This window comes from Talpa europaea (genome assembly GCF_964194135.1).
Source record: "Talpa europaea genome assembly, chromosome: 9".
Taxonomy (NCBI): Eukaryota; Metazoa; Chordata; class Mammalia; order Eulipotyphla; family Talpidae; genus Talpa; species Talpa europaea.
Window position 1 is genome coordinate 28,644,038 of NC_140076.1, and position 24,655 is coordinate 28,668,692.

Below are 24,655 nucleotides of genomic sequence, written 5' to 3' on the forward strand. Positions count from 1 at the left end.
ATGGTAAGTGTGACCTAGGGGAAATGGGTAGCCCCGGATCTGGGTGTAATGGACTCGGGTTGCAGGCTCCCTGCAGGTGTTCAATTTCCTTTCTTCCCTCACAGAGGAGGAGCTTAGCTCCTAGCCAGCTAGCCAAGAGAAAACCAGAAGGCAGGTCCTCTGATGACGGTGATTGGCATCCTGGGGTAGTGGTGAGTACTCTGCCCTCAAAGGGATTGGGAATGGGGCGGGGGTGGGGGGGGTGGGGGGGTGGGGGGGTGGGGTGTCTTTTGGGGCAGAAATCCTGTACTGGGCCTGGGCCTCCCTGGTGGCGCAAGGGGTTAAGCACAGCACTATGAAGCTAAGGCAGCCTCTACAGCTTGTGTTTGATCACGTGTTTGATCCCCGGCCGGCCAGGGAGCTGCCTACATGGCGCAGCAGACCTCTCCTGCCTTGCCCACTGCTTCCCTCAGCAGTGTAGTCAGTAGATCTGCCTGTTCTGCTCCCCACTCTGTCTCTGGTGAATCCTCTCACCCTCCACACTTTTGGCCTGTACCCCTGTTCTTATATGCATAAATAAATCTTTAAAAAAAAAAATCCTGTACTCGGTTTCTCAGGTTATTTGGAAAGAACCTGATCACCTTCAATAGCTTCATTTGTTCAGTAAACTTTTATTTATTTTATTTATTTTTTTTTTAAAGATTTATTTATTTATTTATACAAGCACTGGGTACAGTCAGAAGCGCGGGAGGGTGAGAGAATTCACCAGAGCCAGAGCGGGGAGCAGAGCAGGCAGAAGGACCGAGGTACACTGCTGAGGGGAGCAGTGGGCGGCAGGAGAGGTCTGTGCGCCATGTGGGACCCTCCTCTGGTGGCCGGGGAGCAGCCGGGAATCGAACTGGCACTGCAGAGGCTGGGGGCAGCTTCGCAACCCAGCGCTCAACCGCTGCGCCACCGGGAGGCCCTGTTCAGTAAACTTTTAATGACTATTTATTGTGTTAGAGATTGAACAAGATAGATAAAATTCTCAAGGTGCTCACTAAATGCTAATAGAACCTCAATTCTCCTTGTAGGAAGGGGTATCAAAGCAAAAGAGCAGATAGGATGGGCCTTTGCCTCAGGCCCCCCCAATCACCCAAAGACTTCCCAACAGCAACTAGCATCCTGCTCTTTTGCTCTTTGTCCTGTTCCTAATGTAATGTCACAGAACAGTAGAGTATACCAGGTCTACCCCAAGATCCTGAACTTACTTGGGCTAGATTGAAGGGCAGTGCCCCTCTTGTTCTTGCTAATGCTCAAGTGTGGTGAGTGTGTTTGTTTAACTTTGGAGAGAACCCTGGCTCTGCTCCCTGCCTAGAAGGCTTGCTGGGGCTGGCTGTGGGCAGGACCTATGTACCAAAATCAGTAGGCCAGTGTAGCATGTAGTTCAGAGAGAGAGCAATTCAAGAACCAAGAGCTTGGACACTGGATCTTTGAAGGAAAAAGTTAGCTAAGGGAGGTCTAGAAAACAATTTTGGGCAGGGCAATGTGAGTGAGTAAAAGCATGTAGCGAAATACGAAGGGAGCCTGATGTGTCTGTTTCAGGTGTAGGACCATTGAAGCTTCAAATAACCTCGGCAAACTGGTTCAAGTAGGTTCTTTCCTGAAGGTTTGGTAGGGTTTGCTCTGTGTTGTATAATATGCATCTCCATAGAAAAGAGGAGGTTCTCTGTTCCCTGCCCCACCTAATGAGGGGTGGAGCTGAGCAGCTAGGTGTAGCTATAAAACACTTGGAGGGATGCACAGGAGAGACACGTGGCAAAGAAGAATCTGCTTTCTTCTCTGCTTTGGACCGAGCCAGTGGCTTGGGGGACCCGGAGGAGACATGTAAAGACACTTGGAAGAGACACCTGGGTGAGAGACAGGTAGGGAGGCTGATAGTGGCAGCTGTTATCTTGATTTGTACTTAGATTTTGCTCATTTTGTTCCAGATTTGTCTGGGCCCTTTCACTCACTTGTGGTTTCCCCTGCAAAAGGTCCCTTAGATTTGGGGCAGGCTTTCAAGCCTCAACAGCCCTGCTTCAGGCCAATCCTGTTTGGGCATTTATCCATGAAGGGATGGGTAACTTTAGATTTTTTTTTTTGGGAAACTGTTATCCTTTCTTCCCTGTACACACTAATCTATTAAAGTTCTTTTTTTTTTTTTTAAGATTATTTATGCATACAAGAACTGGGGTGTAAGCCAGAGGTGGTGGGGGAGAGGACCCACCAGAGACAGAGTGGGGGCCAGAATAGGCAGATCTACAGAAACACACTGCCAAGGGGAGCTGGCGAGACAGGAGAGGTCCACTGCACCACGTGGGCTGCTCCCTGGCCGACTGGCTGATGGGGATCAAACTCCTGCTGCAGTGGCTGGTGTTAGGCTGATAGTGCTGTCTTTAACCCCTGTGCTATCAGGGAGGCCCCTAAAGTTCTTTTTTTTCTTTTCCTCCCTAAGATTTATTTTTATGTGTGCATGCAAGAACTGGGGGTGCAGGCCAGAGGTGTGTGGAGTAAGAGGATTCACCAGAGATAGAGCTGGGAACAGAACAGGCAGATCTACTGAAATATACTGCTGAGGGGAGCAGTGGGCGAGACAGGAGAGGTCTGCTGTGCCATGTGGGTCAGCTCCCTGAGCGGGGATTGAACTTGTGCCACAGTAGCTGGCGATAGCTTGATGGCACTGACTTTAACCCCAGCGCCACCAGGGAGGCCCCTATTAAAGTTCTTTCACACTAAATATGCTTTGTCTTGGTGTGCACTGATGACCAAACCCAATTAGAGTGTGCAAGTTTGGGAGTCCTGGGGTATCCCTCAGTCTGCACACTAACAGTCTGCACCACTGATGTGTAGGGGTTCCTCTGCCCTTGCCACTTATGTGGATCTCAGACTTGAACTTGGTGTAGCTGGGTCATAAATAGTACCATCTGCTGGTTACTACTGAAAATGCACTTAGTGCTAGTGTCCTCATTGCCCTACTGACGAGGGAGTAGCCTCAGTGGCCTGGGAGTTGGGGCCTGTATTCTTGTTCCTCTCGTAAATACAGGGTGAGAAGCAAATGGGAGGGAATCAAATGATTCCTCTATCATTACTTGGGGCTTTTGGAGTAAAGATTTGAGAGTGACTTATTACTGGTGGATTTGCCCTTCACAGCCCTATTTCATTGAACTAACCTTCCTCAGATTAGGCTAGTTCTTTAACCTCATTACATTTCAGTTTTCTCAATCATTAAATAAGACTACTAATAAGCCTGTATCATAGGAGCACTGTGAGATGATACATGATAATTCCTGGGAAGAGTTTAGCATAATGCCTGATACTTAATAAACATTTTACATTTTAGTTGCATTGTGGTGAGCTCTGGTCTTCCAGACTTCATCTTCCCCAATACTCTCTCCTAGACGCCTAAGAAACGGAAATCTAGCTGTGAGACCCAGAGCCAGGAGTGTTTCTCATCTTCTTTCCGGAAACCTTTGACTCAACTTACAAATCGACCACCCTGTTTGGACAGTAGTCAACATGTAAGTCAGAACTGCAACCTGCTGTTGTGTGCGTGCCTAGTTTTGTTTAGGGAGTCTTGCCGCTGTGCCCTGTTCCCCGCCCACTCCTCCAACCCCCTCAAATGCTCTACAGAATGGTCAGCAGCAGACTTTTGTGGGGCCTGCCCACTGCTCTTGGTACCTGGAAGAAGCCTGGCCTCTTTCCTTGTATGTGTCCCTGACTTGAAGTCCCCTTGTTTAAAACTTCTTGAGCACCAGACTTTGTGGTTCAGATTCCTAAAGACAGAAGGGTATAGGAGAGAGAAGGCCATGCAGCTTTGTAACAGGGTGGTCCCCAGGAAAGGGGGAGGTTCCCTGGGCGCCAAATCTGTTATATGGCAGGGAAAGGGGCAGCCCAAACCCTGCAAACCTGCCTATTCTACATGGGTTCTGCCATCCGCCGCATCAACACAAAACATAGGAGACTTTAATGGGAAGGAACTTTAATAAAACTAGGAAACAATACAGGCAAGGCAAAGAGTCTAGTTTCTAAATGAAGCATCCAGAGTTACCCGTCCCCTCATGGGTAAAAGTCCATCCAAATGGGATTGGCCCAGAACAAGGCCCCAAAGCCCGCTACAAGTCTAAAGCATCTTCCAGTGGGGACCCACAGAAAAGGGTCACAAACAACTGGACAAGCCCGGAAGGAAAAGAGCAAAATCAACATCAAGATAAAAGCTGCCATTGTCACCTCCCCATGGGTCTCACCCACATCTGTGTCACCCAGTCCACAACCAAAAGACAAGCGCAGTTTCTTCATGTGTCTCTAGGCTCCATGCGCCTCCTCCATCTCAGTCTCTGATTCTGCCTATGGCTTTGAGGATGACTAGTGTCCTATAATTTTCACATGTTTTTCTAGTAAAAGCAAATTTAACCATGATGATGGTATATATGTGCTATGCATTATCTCATATAATTCTCATTTTTTTAAGATGAGTAAACTTGAGTCTCTGGTTAAGTAATTTGCCCAGATTTCAAGTCAGTTCTGTCTAGTTCCACTTAACATTTTTACCAACTTTTCTGAGGGCAGCAGGATTCTTTGGAATTTCTTAAGTGATAAGAGGTGTAAAGGTGTCTTTTGTTATTCATAACAACCCCCTTTCAGCAACCAATGGGAGTTTGTTAATGAACGGCTTTGTAAAGCACTTAACCTTGTGGGCTGGTTGCTGGGGCAACCAACCCTGTGACTTGATGGTTGAGCTTTCAGCCCCACCCCTGGCCAGAGGGCAGCAGGGAGGGGCTGGAGGTTGAGCTAGATCACCTGTGGCCAGTGATTTTTCTGTCATTCTTAGATGATGAACGAAGCCTTAAAAATCCAAGTCTTGGGTTGGTGAACAGGAACACATCTGGGAGGGTGGAGCACCACAAACTCAACTGTGACAGAACACCTGTGCTCAGCGCCCTTCCAGATCTCGCTCTGTGTGTATCTCTTCATCTGACTGTTCATTCATATCTTAACATCCTTTGTGATAAACCCTAAATTTAGTAAGTAAACTCTTTTCCAGAGTTCTGTGAGCTGCTCTAACAGAATAATTGAACGCAGGAGTGGTGTTGTGGTAATATCCAATTTTTAGCCTGTAGGTCCCAAGCACAGGTAACAACCTGGACTTGGAATTAACTTCTGAAGAAGGGAAGGTCAATCTTTTTTTTTTAAAGATTTATTTATTTATACAAGCACTGGGTACAGTCAGAAGCGCAGGAGGGTAAGAGAATTCACCAGAGCGAGGAACAGAACAGGCAGACTGACAAAATACACTGCTAAGGGGAGCAGCGGGCACGGCAGGAGTGGTCTGTCGCGCCATGTGGGACCCTCGCTGGCGGCCGAGGATCAAACCAGCACTGCAGAGGCTGCGGGCAGCATTGTAGCCCAGCGCTCAACCGCTGCGCCACCAGGGGAGGCCCATTTTTTTAAAAGATTTATTTGTGCATACAAGAACTGGGGTACAGGCCAGAGGTGGGGGGTTTGAGAGGATTCACCAGAGACAAGGTGGAGAACAGAACAGGCAGACTGACTGAAATACACTGCTGAGGGTGTTAGGGGCAAAGACTTTCCTGAGCAAACTCCATACAGACTTTGTGGACTCCACCCCCACTTTATTAAGACTCTGGGAACTACAAATCCCATGACCACCAAAGGGAAGGTTGTGAGGACCTGAGGGTGGAGTTAAGTAACTAGGCTCTCAGTTTGAGTACTTAACTGACCATGTGGCCGCGGGTCACCCTCTTTGCCACTCCATGTGCTAGGTTTTTTGCCAGCTCCGGGGGTCACTGGGATTCCAGGTCAGCAGAATGGGTAGGATGCATTTATGAACTTATCTCCCTCTTTTTTTTCTCCCTGAGTTTTTCATTCCCCCATTTCCCCTTCCCTTGTAAATAAACCTTTTATCAACCTTTTGTTGATATGTCTGCAGTTTAGCATTAATAAGCCCCCTTTAAGCGCGTGGGTGAAGACCCACATTCAGGCAACCCCATTTTATATCGGGGTTTGCCCTGTAACAAGAGGTGCAGCGGGCAAGACGAGAGGTTTGCTGCGCCATGTGGGTAGCTACCTGGCTGGCAGGGGATCAAACTCGTGCTGCAGAGTCTGGATAACTTCACAGTGCTGTGCTTAACCCCTTGCACCACCAGGGAGGCCCTTCAGCAAACATTTAAATATGTTTTTTCATAATTTAATAATTACAAAAATATGTGTGTCTTATATGTAAGATATAAAACAAAATAAACACCTATGATCTACCATCTACTACTGGAACATTATCAACGCCATAATCCCTTTTCCCATCCCTGGAGATAATTACTATCCTGAATTATGTTCATCATCCCTTTTTGAGATAGCTTTACCATAGTATGTAAGTTTAGTACACATTGTTTGTATTGTGAGCTTTTAAAAAATATGTACTCCTCTGGGACTGTTCTCATTCAGGATTCAAGTTTTCTTTTGTTAACTATATGACATAGTGTGGGGGAATACACACAGCAGAGTGCCTGACAGTTTGGAGGTTGGTGAATATCTGTACCTGAGAATCAGATTAGGTAATGTCCTGAAGAATGAGGAGCCAACCAGGTGAAGAGAGTGTGAAATGCTCTAGTGAAGTGGGGACAACCTGTGTGAAAGCTATGGAGGAAGGGCCCCAAAGGCAGAAGTGGTGAGGGCCCATCAGAGTCAGAGTGCAGTCCTGGAGGTTGAGGACTTTAGCGGAGCACTTGATGAGTTTGAAGTCTTCTAAGATGTTGAGGATTGGAATTGGTTGCAATTATGAGTGTGGAAGACTAGGAAAAAGGTAATGACTGGAATTGGGGTCATTAGCACTGAAATGTAGTGGGGTGTTGAGGTGAAGGTGCCTTGAAGAGCTGATCCTTGAGGAAAACTTGATTTTTTTTTTTAAAGATTTATTTATTTGTGCATACAAGAGCTGGGGTATAGGCCAGAGATGCAGGGGGTGAGAGGGATTCACCAGAGACAGCAGGGAACAGAACAGGCAGACTGACTGAAATACACTGCTGAGGGGAGCTGTGGGAGAGACAGGAGAGGTCTGCTGCGGCTAGGGTTTCTCCCTGGCCGGCCGGGGATCGAACTCGTGCAGCGGTGGCTGCGGATTGCTTCATAGTGCGGTGCTTAACCCCTTGCGCCACCAGGGAGGCCCGAAAACTTGACTTTTAAGGGTGTTAGGCAGAGGGAAAAGAGCCCATTAGGGGGCTGAGCATGAGGTTCCAGAGGCAGAATATTGGGAGAATAGTGTCATGGAAGTGAAAAGCAGAAAATATTTGAGGAGTGGCTGGCTTTGTCTGCTAAGATAAGGGTAGAAACAGGCCCTTTGAAATTAGGGTCATGTAGGTCATTGGTAATTTTAGAGGAGTAGAAGGAACAGAAGATAAATTAGGAGGTATGGGAGATAAGGAAGGGGGAATGACCACTCTTCCTAGATGTTTGTAGGGGAGGAGGTAAGAGAGCAAAGGAACATTTGTTAAGATAAGAAAGTTAAGCAGTGGATCTGAATGGAAGAGGGAAAATTTGACCTTGGTAGAGAGGAGAGATGCTTTCCCTCTTCTATTAGAACAGTAGTATCCATTTTCCAGGAACTAAATGAACAAAATGAGAACATGCTGTCGCCCTTGCCTCTGCTAGAGTCTGGTGGTGATCATAAGACCAGACTCCTGGAGGCTGACAGTGGCAAGTCTTAGGAGCTGTTTGGGCCTGGGTCCTCACGGTCTCATGTAGTAGCACAGGCTTGCAGTTCTTACTGCACCATCTGTGGCTTCTGGTTTTATTGAAGATATTGCTTTAAAACTTGGGACACAGATTCTTGCCTATTCAGTCTCAAAAAAGTAGCCTGCCACATTGATGATCTTGAAAATAATATTTCAGTGCAAAGTTGATGCAAAATTAGAAATGAAGAAAGAGCTCCTCTTCTTTTTCCTCTCCTTTGACTTAAGGGTAGCTTTTTGTTAGTATCTTTTTACAAGTTTCTCATCTTGTTGTAGAGCAACCCCGATACAAAACGGGGTGCCTGACTGTGGGTCCTCACCCGCACGCTTAAAAGGACTTATCAATGCTCTACTGCAGGCACACGTGAAAGGTTAATAAAAGATTTATTTACAAAGGGAAGGGGAAATGAGGAAATGTACAGCTTTGGGAGAAAAGTGGGAGACAAAGTTTTAAATGAGTCCTACCCGATCCGCCGATTAGGAATCCCAAAATGGCGCTCTGAGAGCTGGACGCCAGCCAGGAGCGGTGAAGCCAGGAGGCGAGCGATCGCGAGCCAGAGAGCGAGCCCAAGGCCCACGTGTTTGGTTTTTTATATCCAACCTGGCTGCCCAACTCCACCCTCAGGTCCCAGCCACCCTCCCTTGGTGGTGATGGGATTTGTCTTTCCCAGAGTCTTGATGGCTTTAGTCTGGAGTGGGGGTGGAGTCCACAAAGCCTGTATAGGATTAACTCAGGACATCATTTCCCCCTAACAATCTGTGCTAGCATAATAATCACAGGAATTAACCATGTCAATAGAGATCTTATGCAACTGCAAAATAATTTGCAAATAAAGGGTTAGGGTCTTTCTCCAGTCTTGCTTTTATCATGTTAGTTAGTGTGATGATGAAGTCAGTTCTCTACATTCCTTTTCTGGCTTCCAGTAGGTTGACAGATATATTCCTTATATTTTTCCAGTTTAAGGTACAGTGAGTTTCTAGAAAGCCATAATGATCAAAATATAAAAGTAAAAGTTTCAGGCAGGATGTGTTTGCTTTTTTTCCTATTAAATTGCCTTTTGCTAAAGGGAGTTTCTTCATTACATCTTCTTCCACTAATGGATTCCCATTAAAACTACCTTTAGGGTTTCTGCTCTTCTTTCCTCCTTATATGCTTGGGGGCCCAGTTCTTGTTTTGTTGAGGTTAATAGAGTGTTATAATTCCCCAGTGGATCAGGTGTGTATTGCAGACCAGCACTTTGATGGGAAATGTTAGCTAAGGAACTGTGGGCTTTCCTGCCTCCTCCTGCTCCCATGTCCAGTGTTGATCACTGGCTGAAGTAATGATACAGAGGCTCCTGCAGACCCTGAGGTGACGACCCCAAGGCTACCCTTCTCCGGCCTCAAGTGGCTGTTTCCTGTCACCCTTATTCCACTTGCTTTTTCTTTGTTTATTTACTTTTGTGTAGAACTGGGGTATCAGCCAGAGGTGTGGGGGGTGAGAGGATTCACCAGAGAAAGAGTGGGGAGCAGAACAGGCAGATTGACTGAAATACACTGCCGAGGGGAGCTGGAGAGGTTTGCTCTGCCATATGTGGGTTCGCTCCCTGGCTGGGGATGGAACTCAGGCCATAGCAGTGATAGTGCTGAGACTTAACCCCTAGGCCACTTGCTTTTTCTTGGTGATTAGGCTTGCCCTCTCTTATGTTCCCTTTTTCTGATTGTTTCATGCCTTCCCATTGGGAGGAAGCTGTTGACTCTGAGCTGGTCCACATGGCCATATTCAAATAGTTTGGGTTAAGAGACTGTATTGCACTGGTTACAAATAAGGACCCTCAGACTGGGAAAGTCCGACAAATCTTGTGGCTATGTGACTTGGGAAAGTGAGTTAACCTCTCAGAACCTCAGTTTGCTCATTTGTAAAATGGGGGTGCCAGTAATATTTATTCTTCAGGGGTTAAACATAACTATATAATTATGAATAGCAATGATGAAAAACTCATGAAAGATGTCTCTGGCCTCTGGGCCTCATATGACTGAGAATTAAATGGTAATGAATGCAAGGGGCTTAGCATTGCATCTGACATACACTGTTAGTCATTATTGTTGTCATTTTTGCAGTTATTAATAGTATTTTACTAACACTATTGTTCTTATTACTCCTACTAACACTACTCTTTTTTTTTTTTTTTTAAGATTTATTTATTTTTATACAAGAGCGGGGTGTAGGCCAGACGCGCAGGAGGGTGAGAGGATTCACCAGAGACAGAGCAGGGAGCAGAATAGGCAGACAACAGAAATACACTGCAGAGGGGAGCAGCAGGTGTGACAGGAGAGGTCTGCTGTGCCATGTGGGATTCTTGCCGGCCGGCCAGGATCGAACCATGCTACAGAGGCTGCGGACAGCTTCACAGTGTGGTACTCAACCCGATGTGCCACCAGGGAGGCCCCCTAACACTACTCTTTCAAGGACTTAGTTTCTAAGGAGACTGAATTGGGAATTAGATACAGGGGGCAAAAAAAAAAAAAATATGGGGGCAGAATTGATAGGACAAAAATTGTGAGGTGCGGGCCTCCCCTGTGGCGCAAGGGGTTAAATCACAACCTATGAAGCTAACTGCAGTCACCGCAGCACGAGTTCGATGCCCAGCCAGGGAGCAACCCACATGGAGAGGCAGACCTCTCCTGGCTCACCCGCTGCTCCCTCAGCAGTATATTTCAGTCAGTCTGCTTGTTCTGTTCCCCACTCTGTCTCTGGTGAATCCTCTCACCCCCTCCCCATACCTCTGGCTTGTATCCCTGTTCTTCTATGCATAAATAAATAAATCTTTAAAAAAAAATTGTGAGGTGTGCTTGGGAAGTTGTAGCCCTATAGGACAATGGTTAAACTACGACCTTGGAGTTACCTGTTAGTACTGGGGTTGGATCCATTTGGTGCTGTCCTCTGAAGTGCTATACCCAGGGAATAATCTGGTATCCTTCCTGACATGGTCTTTTATGAGCTAGTTAATGACTCTAAGCCTTCTGGTTGATTCAGACTTGCTCGTGGCTTTCCTCAGGTATTTATTGAACCATATGTAAAGCCTCAAAGATAGAAGCTTTGTACCAAATCTAATAGCCTAATATGAGGCATATCTCCTTATCTTCTAGAAGTATTAGAATGAGTCAGAATCAAAATACAATGCTCTGAATGTATTACAATTCTTAGATAGGCATTTTATTTTATTTTTTTATTTTTTATTTATTTTTTTTTTAGAGGCATGCTTATTTATTTGTTTGTTTGTTTGTTTGTTTTTGTTTATACATGCACTGGGTACAGTCAGAAGCGCGGGAGGGTGAGAGAATTCACCAGAGCCAGAGTGGGGAGCAGAGCAGGCAGAAGGACTGAAGTACACTGTTGAGGGGAGCAGCGGGCGGCAGGAGAGGTCTGCGCGCCATGTGGGACCCTCCTCCGGTGGCCGGGGAGCAGCCGGGGATCGAACCGGCGCTGCAGAGGCTGTGGGCAGCTTCGCAACCCAGCGCTCAACCGCTGCGCCACCGGGGAGGCCCAGGCATTTTATTTTAGACTGTGCCTACAAAAATACTATCATAACATAGCCAGTTGGTCCTAAATCTCTTGTTTCTTCTTTAATTTTTAGGAAGCATTTATTCGAAGCATTTTGTCAAAGCCTTTCAAAATCCCCATTCCAAATTACCAAGGTAAAGAGGGAGACTTTTATTTTTTTGTCAGTCATGTGTGATTGTTCCTGAATAGATTCGATATTTCTACTTTTGTATGTCCAAGTTTGGCTTCCAGTTGGAGGTTTTGTCCAGTGGTGACTGTGCATGGAATGAGCCTCCTCAGACCCAGATGAAAGCTGCTTGTGATAGCTTCAGCAAGGGCTGCCAAGACCAACTCATCATCTTGTGCTAGTGCTCAGGAAGCCCCTAGTGCATCAGAGGGGCTGATGGGCCCAGGTTTCATTCAGTCCAAGTGAGTTTAGTAGCATCTCCTTTATGAGGTTGACTCTGTTGGAAGCCTAGATTCTACAAAGTTTTCCCCTTTTTCTACTAGGGCATAACATTGTGCTAAAACTGAGATTAAGGAGGAGGGAGGCCCACTTTCAAGAGATCTCAGACATAGAGACCCCAATAGGGTTCAGACCTTTTCAGGAATGACTTGCGATGAACAAGACCCCACCCTCCAGAAGTTTGTGGTTGAGTGGGAGAAATAAAGTGGTAAAAGCTCTGATCTGAAGCAGAATGGGATGATGATTGGGTAGAGATACCCAAACGTCTTGGAGAGGTTCTGGGAGCGTTAGGAAAATTATGTGAAGGATGGACATTTGAACTGCGCCCGCTTGAGCACTTCAACATAAAGGCTCAGTTGACAAATTGTTGCTTTCTAGGTCCTCTGGGCTTTCGGGCATTGGGCCTCAAAAGAGCAGGAGTTCGCCGAGCCCTGCATGATCCCCTGGAAGAGGGTGCCTTGGTACTGTATGAGCCTCCCCCACTGAGTGCCCATGACCAGCTGAAACTTGACAAGTATGTGCGTTGATATTTCTTGAGCAGTTCTGGCCCCTGTAAGTGTACATACCCAGGAGGGAGGAGGGCATTTTGTTGGGATTTTCCCATATGATTGGCATGTTTTTATAGTGCCATCATTACAACTACGCCATTCATGGAGCCCCTGGGGAAAACAGGTGGTCATGTCCAGTTGTTGTGGGTTCCCTACTACTTCCTGCCAAGCTCACTTGGTGGATGAGAGTTGAGGTAGAAACATAAGGGAACCCATGCCTGTCTCCTAATCCCTGGAGCAGGAATTTCTTATGGTTTATTACCAGGCCAAGCTGAAAGAACGTTCTCTTTTGGCGGCTTCCTCTGGCCTCTGTGTCAGCAAGAGACAACTTTCTGAGGGCATACCCTTGACAATGTCTGCGCATCATATTTTCTTTGCTGTGTTTTCTCAGGGAAAAGCTCCCTGTCCATGTGGTTGTTGATCCTATTCTCAGTAAGGTATTGCGGCCTCATCAGAGAGAGGTAATTTGGGTGGGGGAACAAAGTGTAGTGTGGGGGCTGAGTCGGGAAGGCTGCCATTTCTGAAAAACGGATGCCAAAGTGGGCTGTGTGCTTTCTTTCTCCAGGGAGTGAAGTTTCTGTGGGAGTGCGTCACCAGTCGGCGCATCCCTGGCAGTCACGGCTGCATCATGGCTGATGAGATGGGCCTGGGCAAGACATTGCAGTGCATCACTCTGATGTGGACGCTTTTGCGTCAGAGTCCAGAGTGCAAGCCAGAAATTGACAAGGCAGTGGTGGTGTCGCCCTCCAGCCTAGTGAAGAACTGGTACAATGAAGTCGCAAAATGGCTTGGAGGGAGGATTCAACCTCTGGCCATTGATGGAGGCTCTAAGGATGAGATAGACCAAAAGCTGGGTATGGAGCTTTAACAAAGATGACTATACTGTTCCACACAACCTTCTCTTTATGTGTATGCTCCCTGATGTCCAGGGTAGAAAGCAGTGCATGGTGAGGGTGAGGGGATTCCCATGGAAAATAGTTGAAATAGTTGGTCCAAGCTAAATTACAGAATTGTCAAACTGGCTGTTTCTTTAAGATATTCTGAGGTTTATTCCCCTGACACCTTTTCTCTTGTAGAAGGATTCATGAACCAGCGTGGAGCCAGAGTACCTTCTCCCATCCTCATCATTTCCTATGAAACACTTCGCCTTCATGTTGCAGTTCTCCAGAAGGGGAGTGTCGGACTAGTCATATGTGATGAGGTACTTGACTGTTAGCAGTTTGGTTAGTGGTCAAAAATGTCAGGGTCTTCTCAAGGAGAACTACCTTCCAAAGGCTGTGCCTAATCACTGGGGCATGCTGCCTCAGAGGAGGCAAGTGAAAGGAAGAGCTCATGGTGCCAATCTGCCAAAAGAGGGATTAAGCGATGCTTGGTGCTCTGAGGAAGGTGAAGAGCTATGAGCTGATTGGTTTTCTTGTCTCCAGGCAGTATTCCTAGACCAAAGAAGGGACTTTGGGTGGGAGGGATTTGTATGGGTGAAGAGACCTGGTACAGTTTGAGGGGAATATAGGTTTTAGAGTTCATTATTCAAATCTTGGCTCTGCCACTTAAATATAACTAGACAAATTACTTAATCACCAGGGACTCAGTTTCTCTGTCAGTGAAATGGAGTGGTAATATCTGCCTAATGAGATTTTTGTGAGGATTAAGTTGAGGTGATTATGGGGCACCGTGGGATAGAAGGTGGGCTGTTTCTTACTGGGTGGGGAAGGTATCTAGATTTTCTTCTGCTCTGTGGTGTTTTCCTTCTCTCACTCCTGTTTTCTGAGCTGAGTCTGCAGGCCAGTGAAGTGATCTGAGCAAAGAAACGTAATGGAGTCCAGTGCTAGGAGTAGTGAGAAATTGTGGCTTCCTGGGCGGTGACAAGCTGTGGAGAGTGTCAGTGAAATTAATTGGGGCCTTACTGAGAAGTGCTGAGCTAACGAGCTTCCTCATCATACTATAGGTGGAAGAGTCAGTGCAGGGTATGTGTTTCACTGGATTGTAAAAGATTGACCAGAGGGAGCAAAGCTGATGTACTCATTTGCACTGGTTCTTGAGTTTTATGTGTCTTGCCCAGTATGGGGCCAAATTGGGCTTGGGGATAGAGAAAGCACAGGCCTGATCCTTCCCATGTACTTCTTGCAGAAAAGTGATAGGATCTTTTACCATTTTCTTCAAAAAAGCTTAAAAGAAATAACAGGTATATATAGGAGACGGGTGACAGGGAGTGTAGGAATTGTGGGGAAGAGGCAATAATTATGTTTAAACACTGACAGCCCAGACAAGGCCTGGAGGTGAATATAGAAGGGATCTGGCTTAGGAGCTTCTGGATTGTTTGGGCTGGGGGGGTGGGGGGGGGCGGGAGGACTCCCTGAAAGCATGCATTTTTGAAATGATCTCTGAATGGGATAGGTAGGCTGCTAAGGCCCTGGAAGTTGGAACAGGGAAAGAGGAAATGGAATCCTTGCCTTATGGTTGAAGCACTGTCTGTGAACTGAAGGTCCATCTATTAAGCCTAATTTTTCTCCCCACACAGGTGGTTAGACTCACTCTTGCTGCCCCCCTGCTCAAACACATGACCTATAATACGTGTGATTCTTCTTTTCCTGTCCACACAAGACTTTGATATCCTTAGGGATGCCACTTTGTGCCCAGGCCTAAGTGAGAATTTCCTTGCAGGGACACAGGCTCAAGAACTCTGAGAATCAGACTTACCAGGCTCTGGACAGCTTGAATACCAGCCGGCGTGTGCTTATTTCTGGGACCCCCATCCAGAATGATCTTCTTGAGTATTTCAGCCTGGTACATTTTGTTAATTCAGGCATCCTGGGTAAGAATCTGGTGTTGTCTGCTCTATTGAAGAAGAGCCTTTCCTTGGTCTTGAGGTAGCAACTCTTAGCTGAGCAGAGAAAGGTGAGATTGCCAATAATCTATAGGCTATTAGGTATTCTTCTAGGAAGACTTTTTTTTTTTAACAAAGTCATTAGAAGCTTTGGCCAGTGAAGCCCACTCTGGCCATTTTTCTACTGTGGAGGTGGCAGGGGCTACGCAGGGCATGATGTCTGTGGTGGACACCATGGTGGTGTCCACAGGCATTTTTGTTCCTCACATTCTAGCTGCATCACAGGAGCTTTGGCTTCAGAGCAGATTCTGTCTTGGGCAGTTTTTTTTTTTTTTTAAACATTTTTTAAGTGTACAGTTTAGTGGCATTAGTTATATCCACGTTGTTGTGTAACTATCATCACCATCTATTTCCAGAACTTTTTTCATCTACTAGAACTGAAATACTAGCCATTAAACAATAATTCGACTTCCCCACTCCCCCCATTCCCTGGAAACCAGTTGCAATAACATATCTATGGAAGGGCTTCTTGGTGCTGCCCCATTTTGTTAGTGTTCAGGTGGATAACTTCAGGCAGAGAACCAGCCGAGAGGCAAGATTTTCACAAAGTAAACACATTTGTATAACCAGCACCTGATCAGTTATTAACCTAGCTCAGCAACCTCCTCGCCAATCATTACCTTCTTTTTCTTAAGAAGTAAACACTCTTCTCATACTACAGATTGATTTTGCTTATTTTTGAACTTTATATAAATTGAGTATATATTCAGAAAATATTCCTCTGCATCTGGTTCCTTTCATTCAACATTATGTTTGAGATTCATCCATGTTTCCTGTAGCAGTAGTTTGCTTTATTTTTGTAAACTATTTCATTTTACAGATACACCAGATTTATTTATCTGTTCTGTTAGAGGTAACTGAGTTGCTTCCAGGTTTTGTTCTTTTTTTTTTTTTTTTTTTTTTTTTTTATAGAGGCATGTTTTTCTTTCTTTCTTTATTTGTTTGTTTGTTTTTGTTTTATACATGCACTGGGTACAGTCAGAAGCGCGGGAGGGTGAGAGAATTCACCAGAGCCAGAGCGGGGAGCAGAGCAGGCAGAAGGACCGAAGTACACTGCTGAGGGGAGCAGCGGGCGGCAGGAGAGGTCTGCGCGCCATGTGGGACCCTCCTCCGGTGGCCGGGGAGCAGCCGGGGATCGAACCGGCGCCACAGAGGCCGCGGGCAGCTTCGCAACCCAGCGCTCAACCGCTGCGCCACCGGGGAGGCCCCAGTTTTTGTTCTTTTGAATCATAATATGAACATTCTTTTTTTTTAAAAAGATTTATTTATTTATTTATTTTTCAATTTATTTATACGAGCACTGGGTACAGTCAGAAGCGCGGGAGGGTGAGAATTCACCAGAGCCAGAGCTGGAAGCAGAGCAAGCAGAAGGACCAAAGCACACTGCTGAGGGGAGCAGCGGGTGGCAGGAGAGGTCTGCGCGCCATGTGGGACCCTCCTCTGGTGGCTGGGGGGATCGAACCGGCGCTGCAGAGGCTGCGGGCAACTTCGCAACCCAGCGCTCAACTGCTGCGCCACCAGGGAGAACCAATATGAACATTCTTACACATATCTCTAAATGTAATAATGCATTTCTCTTGGGTCTATCCTAAAAGTGAAATATTTAAAAGTGGGTCATATGTTATGAATGTGTTCCAGTCAAATAGATACTATGATTTTCCAAAGTGATTGTACCAGCAGTGTATGAGAATTTCAGTGTCTTTATTATCAGGGGTCAGCAAATTTTTTCTTAAAGGGCTAGATAAATATTAAGGCTTGAAGACCATACTGTCTCTTTCACAACTACTCAACTCTTGTTGCATTATGAAAGCAGTCATGAAAAATGTGTGAACAAGTGGGCTTGGCTGTGTTGTAATAAAATTTAATTTACAGTAAGGTAGCTGACCCATGGCTGTAGTTTGCTGCTCTCTGCTTTATATTCTTACCCAATGTCTATCATCTTTAAAAAAAAAACAAAACACCTTTTTGTTTTAATTTTTGTCTTTCTGATGGGTATTTAATGAGACCTCATTGCATTTGCCTAGTGTTGAATATGTTTAATATGTTCATAGGCCATTTTTTGTGAGCTACCTGGTCCTTTTTTCATTCCTGCCCAAAAGAACTCTAGCCTCCCTTTTCCCAATCTGTGGCAGTCACCAGTCTGATCTCCGTGTCTCTGGTTTACCTATTCTAGATATTTCACATCAATGAAATTATACAATATGTTACCTTTGTGTTTGGCTTCTTTTGCTTTGAGTAATGTTTACAAGATTTATCTATATTGTAGTTTTGTTGATTGACATACTACTTCTTCTTTCACAATAGTATATAGGTGAACTTAAAAATGATCTAGCCTAACAGTGGGCTTGTCTTTCAACTGGATTATCTGGTTCGTTTATATTTACATTTAAATATATATTTGGATGCCACTGTCTCACTATTTGGCCTGTAAAGTCTTCACTGCTTTGGTAGCTTTCTGATCCATTCAAACAGAAATTGCCTATAATTTGACTTTGTTCTTGGCGAGAAGGTTGGTCTGTAACAAAGTAGTCTTCCATTACTGTAACTGGGGAAAGATTCCTTTTCCACACTCTTTAATGCTTTAATTTTTCCTTCTTTCCCATATTTAGGAACTGCCCATGAGTTCAAGAAGCATTTTGAGTTGCCAATTTTGAAGGGTAGAGATGCGGCTGCCAGTGAGGCAGACAGGCAGCTCGGAGAGGAGCGACTACGGGAACTCATCAGCATTGTGAACAGGTACCGCAGGGTGGGGGCTGGGCTAGACAGCAAAACACTCTCTTTGGGTTCCCTCAAGTTAGGTGATCAGAATTATCTTGAAAGCTATCCAAGGCAGTACTTGGTTGGAGGGGGAGGGGATACTGAACTTCTAGAGGCCTCAAGGTATGGGATTATAGGAAGGGACAAGGATCTGCCTGAACTATAGCCACTAAATAAATGAAGGGGTCTGTAGGCCAGATGTCTGCTTTGTTCTTGGGTTGGACTCTGTGATCTAGGTTTGAATTGCTTAGAACTTTATTTTTTTTTTGGTGTAGAAGAACTGGGTTATAGGCCACAGGTGCCGGGAGTGAGAGGATTCACCAGAGACAGAGTGGGGAGCAGAACAGGCAGATCTACTGAAATACTGCTGAGGGGAGCAACAGCCGAGACAGGAGATGTCTGCTGCACCATATGTGGGCTAGCTCCCTGACCAGGGATCGAACTGAGGCCATCGTGGTGATAGTGCTGAGACTTAACCCCTAGGCCATTAGGGAGGACTCACTAGAACTGCTCAAGAAAGCTCTTTTCAGGTGCTGCTGGAATTCCTGAGCAAAGTATCCTTTGAAGTACTAGTACTTCAGGAGCTTTCTGTTGTCAGTCTCAGATCTAAAGCACGAGGCTTCCCTTTCCATGCCCCATAGCTTTCTGTGGCAGGTAGGACTATATTTAAGGGATAAATGCTCTCTCAGGTGTGAAGGCTTTTTCCATGGGGATCATATAGCCCAGGGGCTAAGTACATTCTCTGTTGTAGGAATATATACCTAATAATTTGACATCCTGAAGAGTGCTACCTTGCTCAACTGGCACCTCTCCCTCCCAGCTTTCGATGGCAGGAGGGGAGAATCAGTGTGTCTTAGGTACTTGATCACTTGTGCTTACTGGTTTGCCAGGAACTCTGCACTTAATTTTGAGCCTTGGGCCATGTGGCAGCAGGCATTGGGCAAATGCAAGCAGAACCCCTAGAAACTTAGTGGTTTGCAGCTTGCTTTACCTGTAGGCACCAGTCTCAATAGAAGACCATGACCATTTCTTGAAAACCAGCTAACCTATTGAAGGAAAAGAGAAAGTTGTCAATCTAGCCTAGACTGTTTCCATGATTGAGACCCTGATAAAGATGTCTTTGCCATAAGACTGAAGCGTCTCTAACATTTAATGTTACATAAGAGAATCAATTTTGGTGGTTGTGGCTAGTAGCTTTTACACTGTTAATTTGCATTGCAAATTTACCAGCACGTTGCCTTTTTATCCTATTTTTCCTAGGTGTCTGATACGGCGGACATCTGATATCCTTTCTAAATATCTGCCTGTGAAGATTGAGCAGGTGGTTTGTTGTAGGTACTGAACTCAAATGGGTGATATGGAGTGAGTGGGTAAAAGCTCAGTTCCTGAGGCATGGCTCTCAGTGTCTCCTCAGAGGACATAAGTTGGTCCAGCCTTTCCCATTGATCCAGCTGCCTTTATTTTTCAGGCTTACACTCCTTCAGAATGAATTATACAAGAGGTTTCTGAGACAGGCCAAGCCAGCAGAAGAGCTGCGTGAGGGCAAAATGAGTGTGTCTTCCCTTTCTTCCATCACCTCTCTTAAGAAGCTATGTAATCGTGAGTTGGGCCTGTGCCCTGGGTGCCTCTGTGAGAGTGAGCAAGGAAGGGAGGGCCACCTTTACAAACTTATTCAGAGTCCTCATAGAGGCTGTGTGTATGGGATTCCACCCCTTCCCAAAGCATGAGTTCTGCATTGCATACTCTAAATCAGACATTTTGGGAAATTCAGCTAACCCTTTGCTGAGCCCATGCTTGATGGTTGGAGTGTATAGACCTGTGTATGAACATGTGCATGCACACACATGCGTCTAAAATGTTGGGAAGGAGGAAAATTAACAAATTTTGCCCTCTCTGATATACCTCCCTTCTTGTTGGGAGAACACACCAGCGGGCAAGGTTATCCGGTCATGGTCCAAGATAGTTCTGATTGCATACTGGAATTTGGAGTGGTAGAGACCAAACAAAGTTGGCGCTGAGGGAAGTCTTCTGGGTAGGCTTCAAGAGGGACTTCTAATGAGCACTAAAATGGAAACTTCTGAAAGCAATATAACTGACTTTTCCCCTCCCCCCCTCAGATCCAGCTCTAATCTATGACAAGTGTGTCGAGGAAGAGGGTGGCTTTGAAGGTGCCCTGGACTTGTTTCCCCCAGGTTATAGCTCTAAGGCTATAGAGCCCCAGCTATCAGGTGAGATTCTTCCCTTCTAGTCTGTGTGCTTCTCTGTGCTAGACCTATCCTATCTGAAGGCAGGATATCAAGAAAAATCAATCCTAGGCCATTAGGATGGTCCACTGGGGGCTAATGGTTGCTGATACCCCCAGGTAAGATGCTGGTCCTTGACTACATTCTGGCGGTGACCCGAAGCCGCAGCAGTGACAAAGTAGTACTGGTGTCCAATTATACCCAGACGTTGGACCTCTTTGAGAAGCTCTGCCGGGTCCGAAGGTAAGGAAGAGCCTAACCAGACTGCTTAAGGGGTGCCTCCCCTCCTGACCTTCTAGGAAGAAGAGGTGTTCTGGTTGGTGGCTCTGTGCCAAGACTTCCCAGATGTGTGCACAAGACTTCCCAGATGATGTCTGTTCCCTAATTGCTGTGCTGGGTCTAGCTCTATCTCCAAGCAGAATTGCCCCTGGTCTTTCATATGCTCCTACAGCACAAAGTCCTCACCCCTATCTCATTGCCCTTCACTTTTGGGGTTTAGGTCTCAGGCCTTGCATAGTGGTCTCAAGCATTATTAGTTTAGTCCCTTCAGTAGCTCTTGCTTCAAGGGATTCTTCTTTCTTCTTGGCTTTTGATTTCTTCTTGGCTTTGGATTCCCCTTCAGGTACTTATATGTTCGCTTGGATGGCACGATGTCCATTAAGAAACGAGCCAAGGTTGTGGAGCGCTTCAATGATCCATTGGTAAATGCGTGGCCCCTGACTCCATACTACCAATGAAGTGATACCAAATAAAGGTTGACTTAATACTATAGAGGGGATCGGTTCTCAGGCTGCCAAGTTGGCCTGTAGGCAGATAAACTAGTGGTCTTCACCACTGGTCTTGACATAGAGTATTGATTGTAAGAGAACAGTCAACTGGGCTGAGTAGGATTCCATTTCAGGTTGCAAGAGGTTCTTTTTCTCTTTCATCCTCTCTTTTCAGAGCCCTGACTTTGTTTTCATGCTGAGCAGCAAAGCTGGAGGCTGTGGCCTCAATCTCATTGGGGCTAACCGACTGGTCATGTTTGACCCTGACTGGAATCCAGCCAATGATGAACAAGCTATGGCCCGAGTCTGGCGTGACGGTCAGAAGAAGACCTGCTATATCTATCGTCTGCTCTCTGTAAGGATGTTGATAGTGGTTAGAGCAGGGGTGGGTAATGAATGGAACAAGACCTTCAGGACTTCTTAGTTCCTCTATTTGACCCTTTGCTAGCCTAGAACCCTTTATTTATTTATTTTTTTGTTTTCTTTCCACCTCAGTCCTCCAAATTCATCTTACTATGCCCTCTGGGCATCTGATGACTAGTTAATAAAACTCCCCCATGATCTCAGCCTTTTCACAAGACGCTTGCTTCCCCTTAGACCTGATTTCTGAGCTACTTGCATTCTAGTTTTCTCATAGTCCATTTCACACGGGCCTCAGAAGTGTTGGCATTTTGCAAGCTGTGCTTGCTCAGATCATCTGTTCCACAGTTCTCTCTCTCTTTTTTTTTTAAATAGAGGCATGTTTTTATTTATTTATTTGTTTGTTTGTTTATACATGCACTGGGTACAGTCAGAAGCGCGGGAGGGTGAGAGAATTCACCAGAGCCAGAGTGGGGAGCAGAGCAGGCAGAAGGACCGAAGCGGGCGGCAGGAGAGGTCTGCGCACCATGTGGGACCCTACTCCGGTGGCCGGGGAGCAGCCGGGGATCGAACCAGCGCCGCAGAGGCCGCGGGCTGCTTCACAACCCAGTGCTCAACCGCTGCACCACCGGGGAGGCCCCTCCACAGTTCTCTTTTGAAGCTCTTTGTTTGACTTGATCACCCTCTTTTCTTTGCTGGTCATCTAGCCTCTGCTCTTCTAATTCATTAATGACTGTGGATAGTAGCTCACTCTTTCTGATTTTCCCAAACCCAGCTATCATCCTGGTTTCAGGTATCATGCCATTATCCAGCACTTTGATCTTGATATTTCCTAGTCTTCATCTCTAATAACCTCTGTAACTCTCCTCAACCCCTCTAGTTACTCCCAAAACTACACTCTGAAACATACATCACCCTAAACTTGAGTATTGTCTGTTCTTCCTGTCCTTCCAGCTTTCTTATCCCTACTACAATCTGCTTCCATCTAATGTTTTAAGTGCCTGCCTCTGAATCTGGCTTGACTTCTCCTTTTGTCAGCGTGATCCTCACTATGCATCCTTTCAGCTACACTTTCACTAAGAATCATTACAGCTATTCTCAGCTTCTGCACCAGCTAAAATTTGCATTTACAGGTTGCCACTGTCACAGAGTCATAGTCTCCATTTTAGGCTGGGCTGTATCTCATTCATTTCCTTCAACAACCACTTCAAACCTTTACCACTTCTCTCAAGTTTCCTACCTCTGTCTCATTCTTTCTGCAGAGATCTTGTCTTCTACTTTAGAAAGAAAATATTGGCTACCCAGCTTGACATCTCTCATCTTCCTTTGTCTCTTACTAAGTCACAACATCTGCTCTTCCCATCTCAGAAGATCATTTCCTTCCTCTCTGAGACTCATTCCAGCTCTGATATAGACCTCTTTCCATGCTTTCTTAGTTGATCACTTCCTCCTTTATTCTGCTGAAGTCTAAAAACATGCTCAAATAGTTCTCACCTTAAAGTCTTCTCTCTGGAGAAATTTCTCTGCTGTTGTAGCGACCACATTGAGTTACTTTCCATTCACTCACCATGAAATGTTTCCAAAGGCTACAGATTAGTCTTACCTCTCATCTCATTCATCAGATCACTTCTGTCATTGAACTTGCTTTCAAGTGTACTGTTGTCTAATTGCCAACAGACTTGATTCTTCCTCTTTATGTGTCGGACACAATTGACTATTAATCTTTAGTCTCTTGAAACTCATCTCTGGTTACAAATATTCATATTGACAAATCTCTTAACTAAAATTTTAGCCCAGAGCTTATTTGAGTTCTAGAGCCATATTTCCATCATTACTGTATTTCCACTTGAATGTTTTATGAGCACTTAAGATACATCATGACTAAATTCTTTCCCCCTGCTGAATGTTGTCATTTAATGGCTCCATTATCTACCCAACCTAATTCTGGGGAATCCTCTTACTGGGATATTTATCTCCTAACAATCAAATTCCTATAAATTGTCACTGATTTTATATTCTTGAAATGTCCCCCGTGCAACCTTCCTCCATGCCATATTAAGGTCACAGTCATGTCTCACTTGAATATTGAAGCAGCTTCCTAATTCTTTACTTTTGGTCTTTTTCAAACCCATTTTTCACACACAGCTTCCAGAAAGAGCTCTTCAGTTTGGCATCCCAGGTTCTCCAGGATGGCTCTGTTTACTTTCATAGTCCAGCTCTTAACTACACTCCCACCATTCTCTGGATGGACTGACTTCAGTCCTCCACTGGGCCAGGCCTTTTCCTTTGTTCCTCTGCTGGCAATGGCTTCCCTTCTGTCTTATAAGCCATCTTCATTTTTTAAGATTCATTTCAAGAGACTCTGCTTAAAGCTTTTTAACATTTTCTTCTACCATCCCTCATGTGGGTCCCTGAGCACCCTATAGAGATTTGTTATTGTACTAAATAGCTTATATGTTTGTTTCTCCCACTAGTCTCTGAGCTCAAGAATAGGGAATAATATTTAATTCTTTGTATCTTGGTATGGTTTGGCAGAGGATACCCAAATATTTATTCTGTTTTTGTTTTGGTGTGGAGGCCTGGTGAAGTAGTTGCAAACAAATCTCATCTCACCCTGAAGGAATTTAGCCAGTCCCTGAAATTTTCCATTGATCTAAAGGATATCTTGTGTGTGTGGACACGCATAATTCACATTCTTAAGACGGACTGGGGAAATGGCTAAGTTAGCAGAGGTATTGCTATAGGACTCTTAGCAATAACTGGGTGGCTACAGTTTCGACCCCTGGGTTTTCCTACCCTCTATGTATGGGGATGATTGAGGCCTGCATCCTTGTCCCTACTCTCCCCAGGCTGGAACCATTGAAGAGAAGATATTTCAGCGTCAGAGCCACAAGAAGGCACTGAGCAGCTGTGTGGTAGATGAGGAGCAGGATGTGGAGCGGCACTTCTCTTTGGGAGAATTGAAGGAACTGTTTACTCTGGATGAGACTACCCTCAGTGACACGCATGACAGGTGGGTACAGTCCCTGGTTGGCATTATCTCTGAACTCCCTGTACAACATGAAGACGGAGCTTGTAGTGATCACAGCTTTGTCCTCTGCCCCAGGTTGCACTGCCGTCGCTGTGTCAACAACCACCAGGTTTGGCCCCCCCCTGATGGTTCTGACTGCACCTCAGACCTGGCTCAGTGGAACCATAGCACTGATAAACGGGGGCTAAAGGATGAGGTACTCCAGGCTGCCTGGGATGCTGCTTCTACTGCCATCACCTTCGTCTTCCACCAGCGTTCCCATGAGGATCAGCGGGACCTCCACTGATAACCAGCTGAGCTGGGTGTAGCTGTTAGAGGAAGGGACAGGGAAAGT

The 24,655-nt window shown here is 45.6% G+C and overlaps 1 protein-coding gene across 1 annotated transcript; it reads left to right on the top strand.

Annotated features, from left to right (window-relative positions):
- Positions 1–24,607, top strand: RAD54L (RAD54 like; the record flags this gene model as incomplete). Its single annotated transcript, XM_084242304.1, has 18 exons — positions 1–9; positions 105–191; positions 3,399–3,518; positions 11,360–11,420; positions 12,110–12,245; positions 12,671–12,740; positions 12,845–13,133; positions 13,356–13,480; positions 14,941–15,091; positions 17,773–17,899; positions 19,181–19,255; positions 19,389–19,519; positions 20,038–20,148; positions 20,283–20,406; positions 20,786–20,864; positions 21,106–21,285; positions 24,140–24,303; positions 24,397–24,607. The coding sequence occupies 18 exons, from the start codon at positions 1–3 to the stop codon at positions 24,605–24,607; spliced, it is 2,250 nt and encodes a 749-aa protein (XP_084098430.1).
- Between the last annotated feature and the right edge of the window lie 48 nt (positions 24,608–24,655).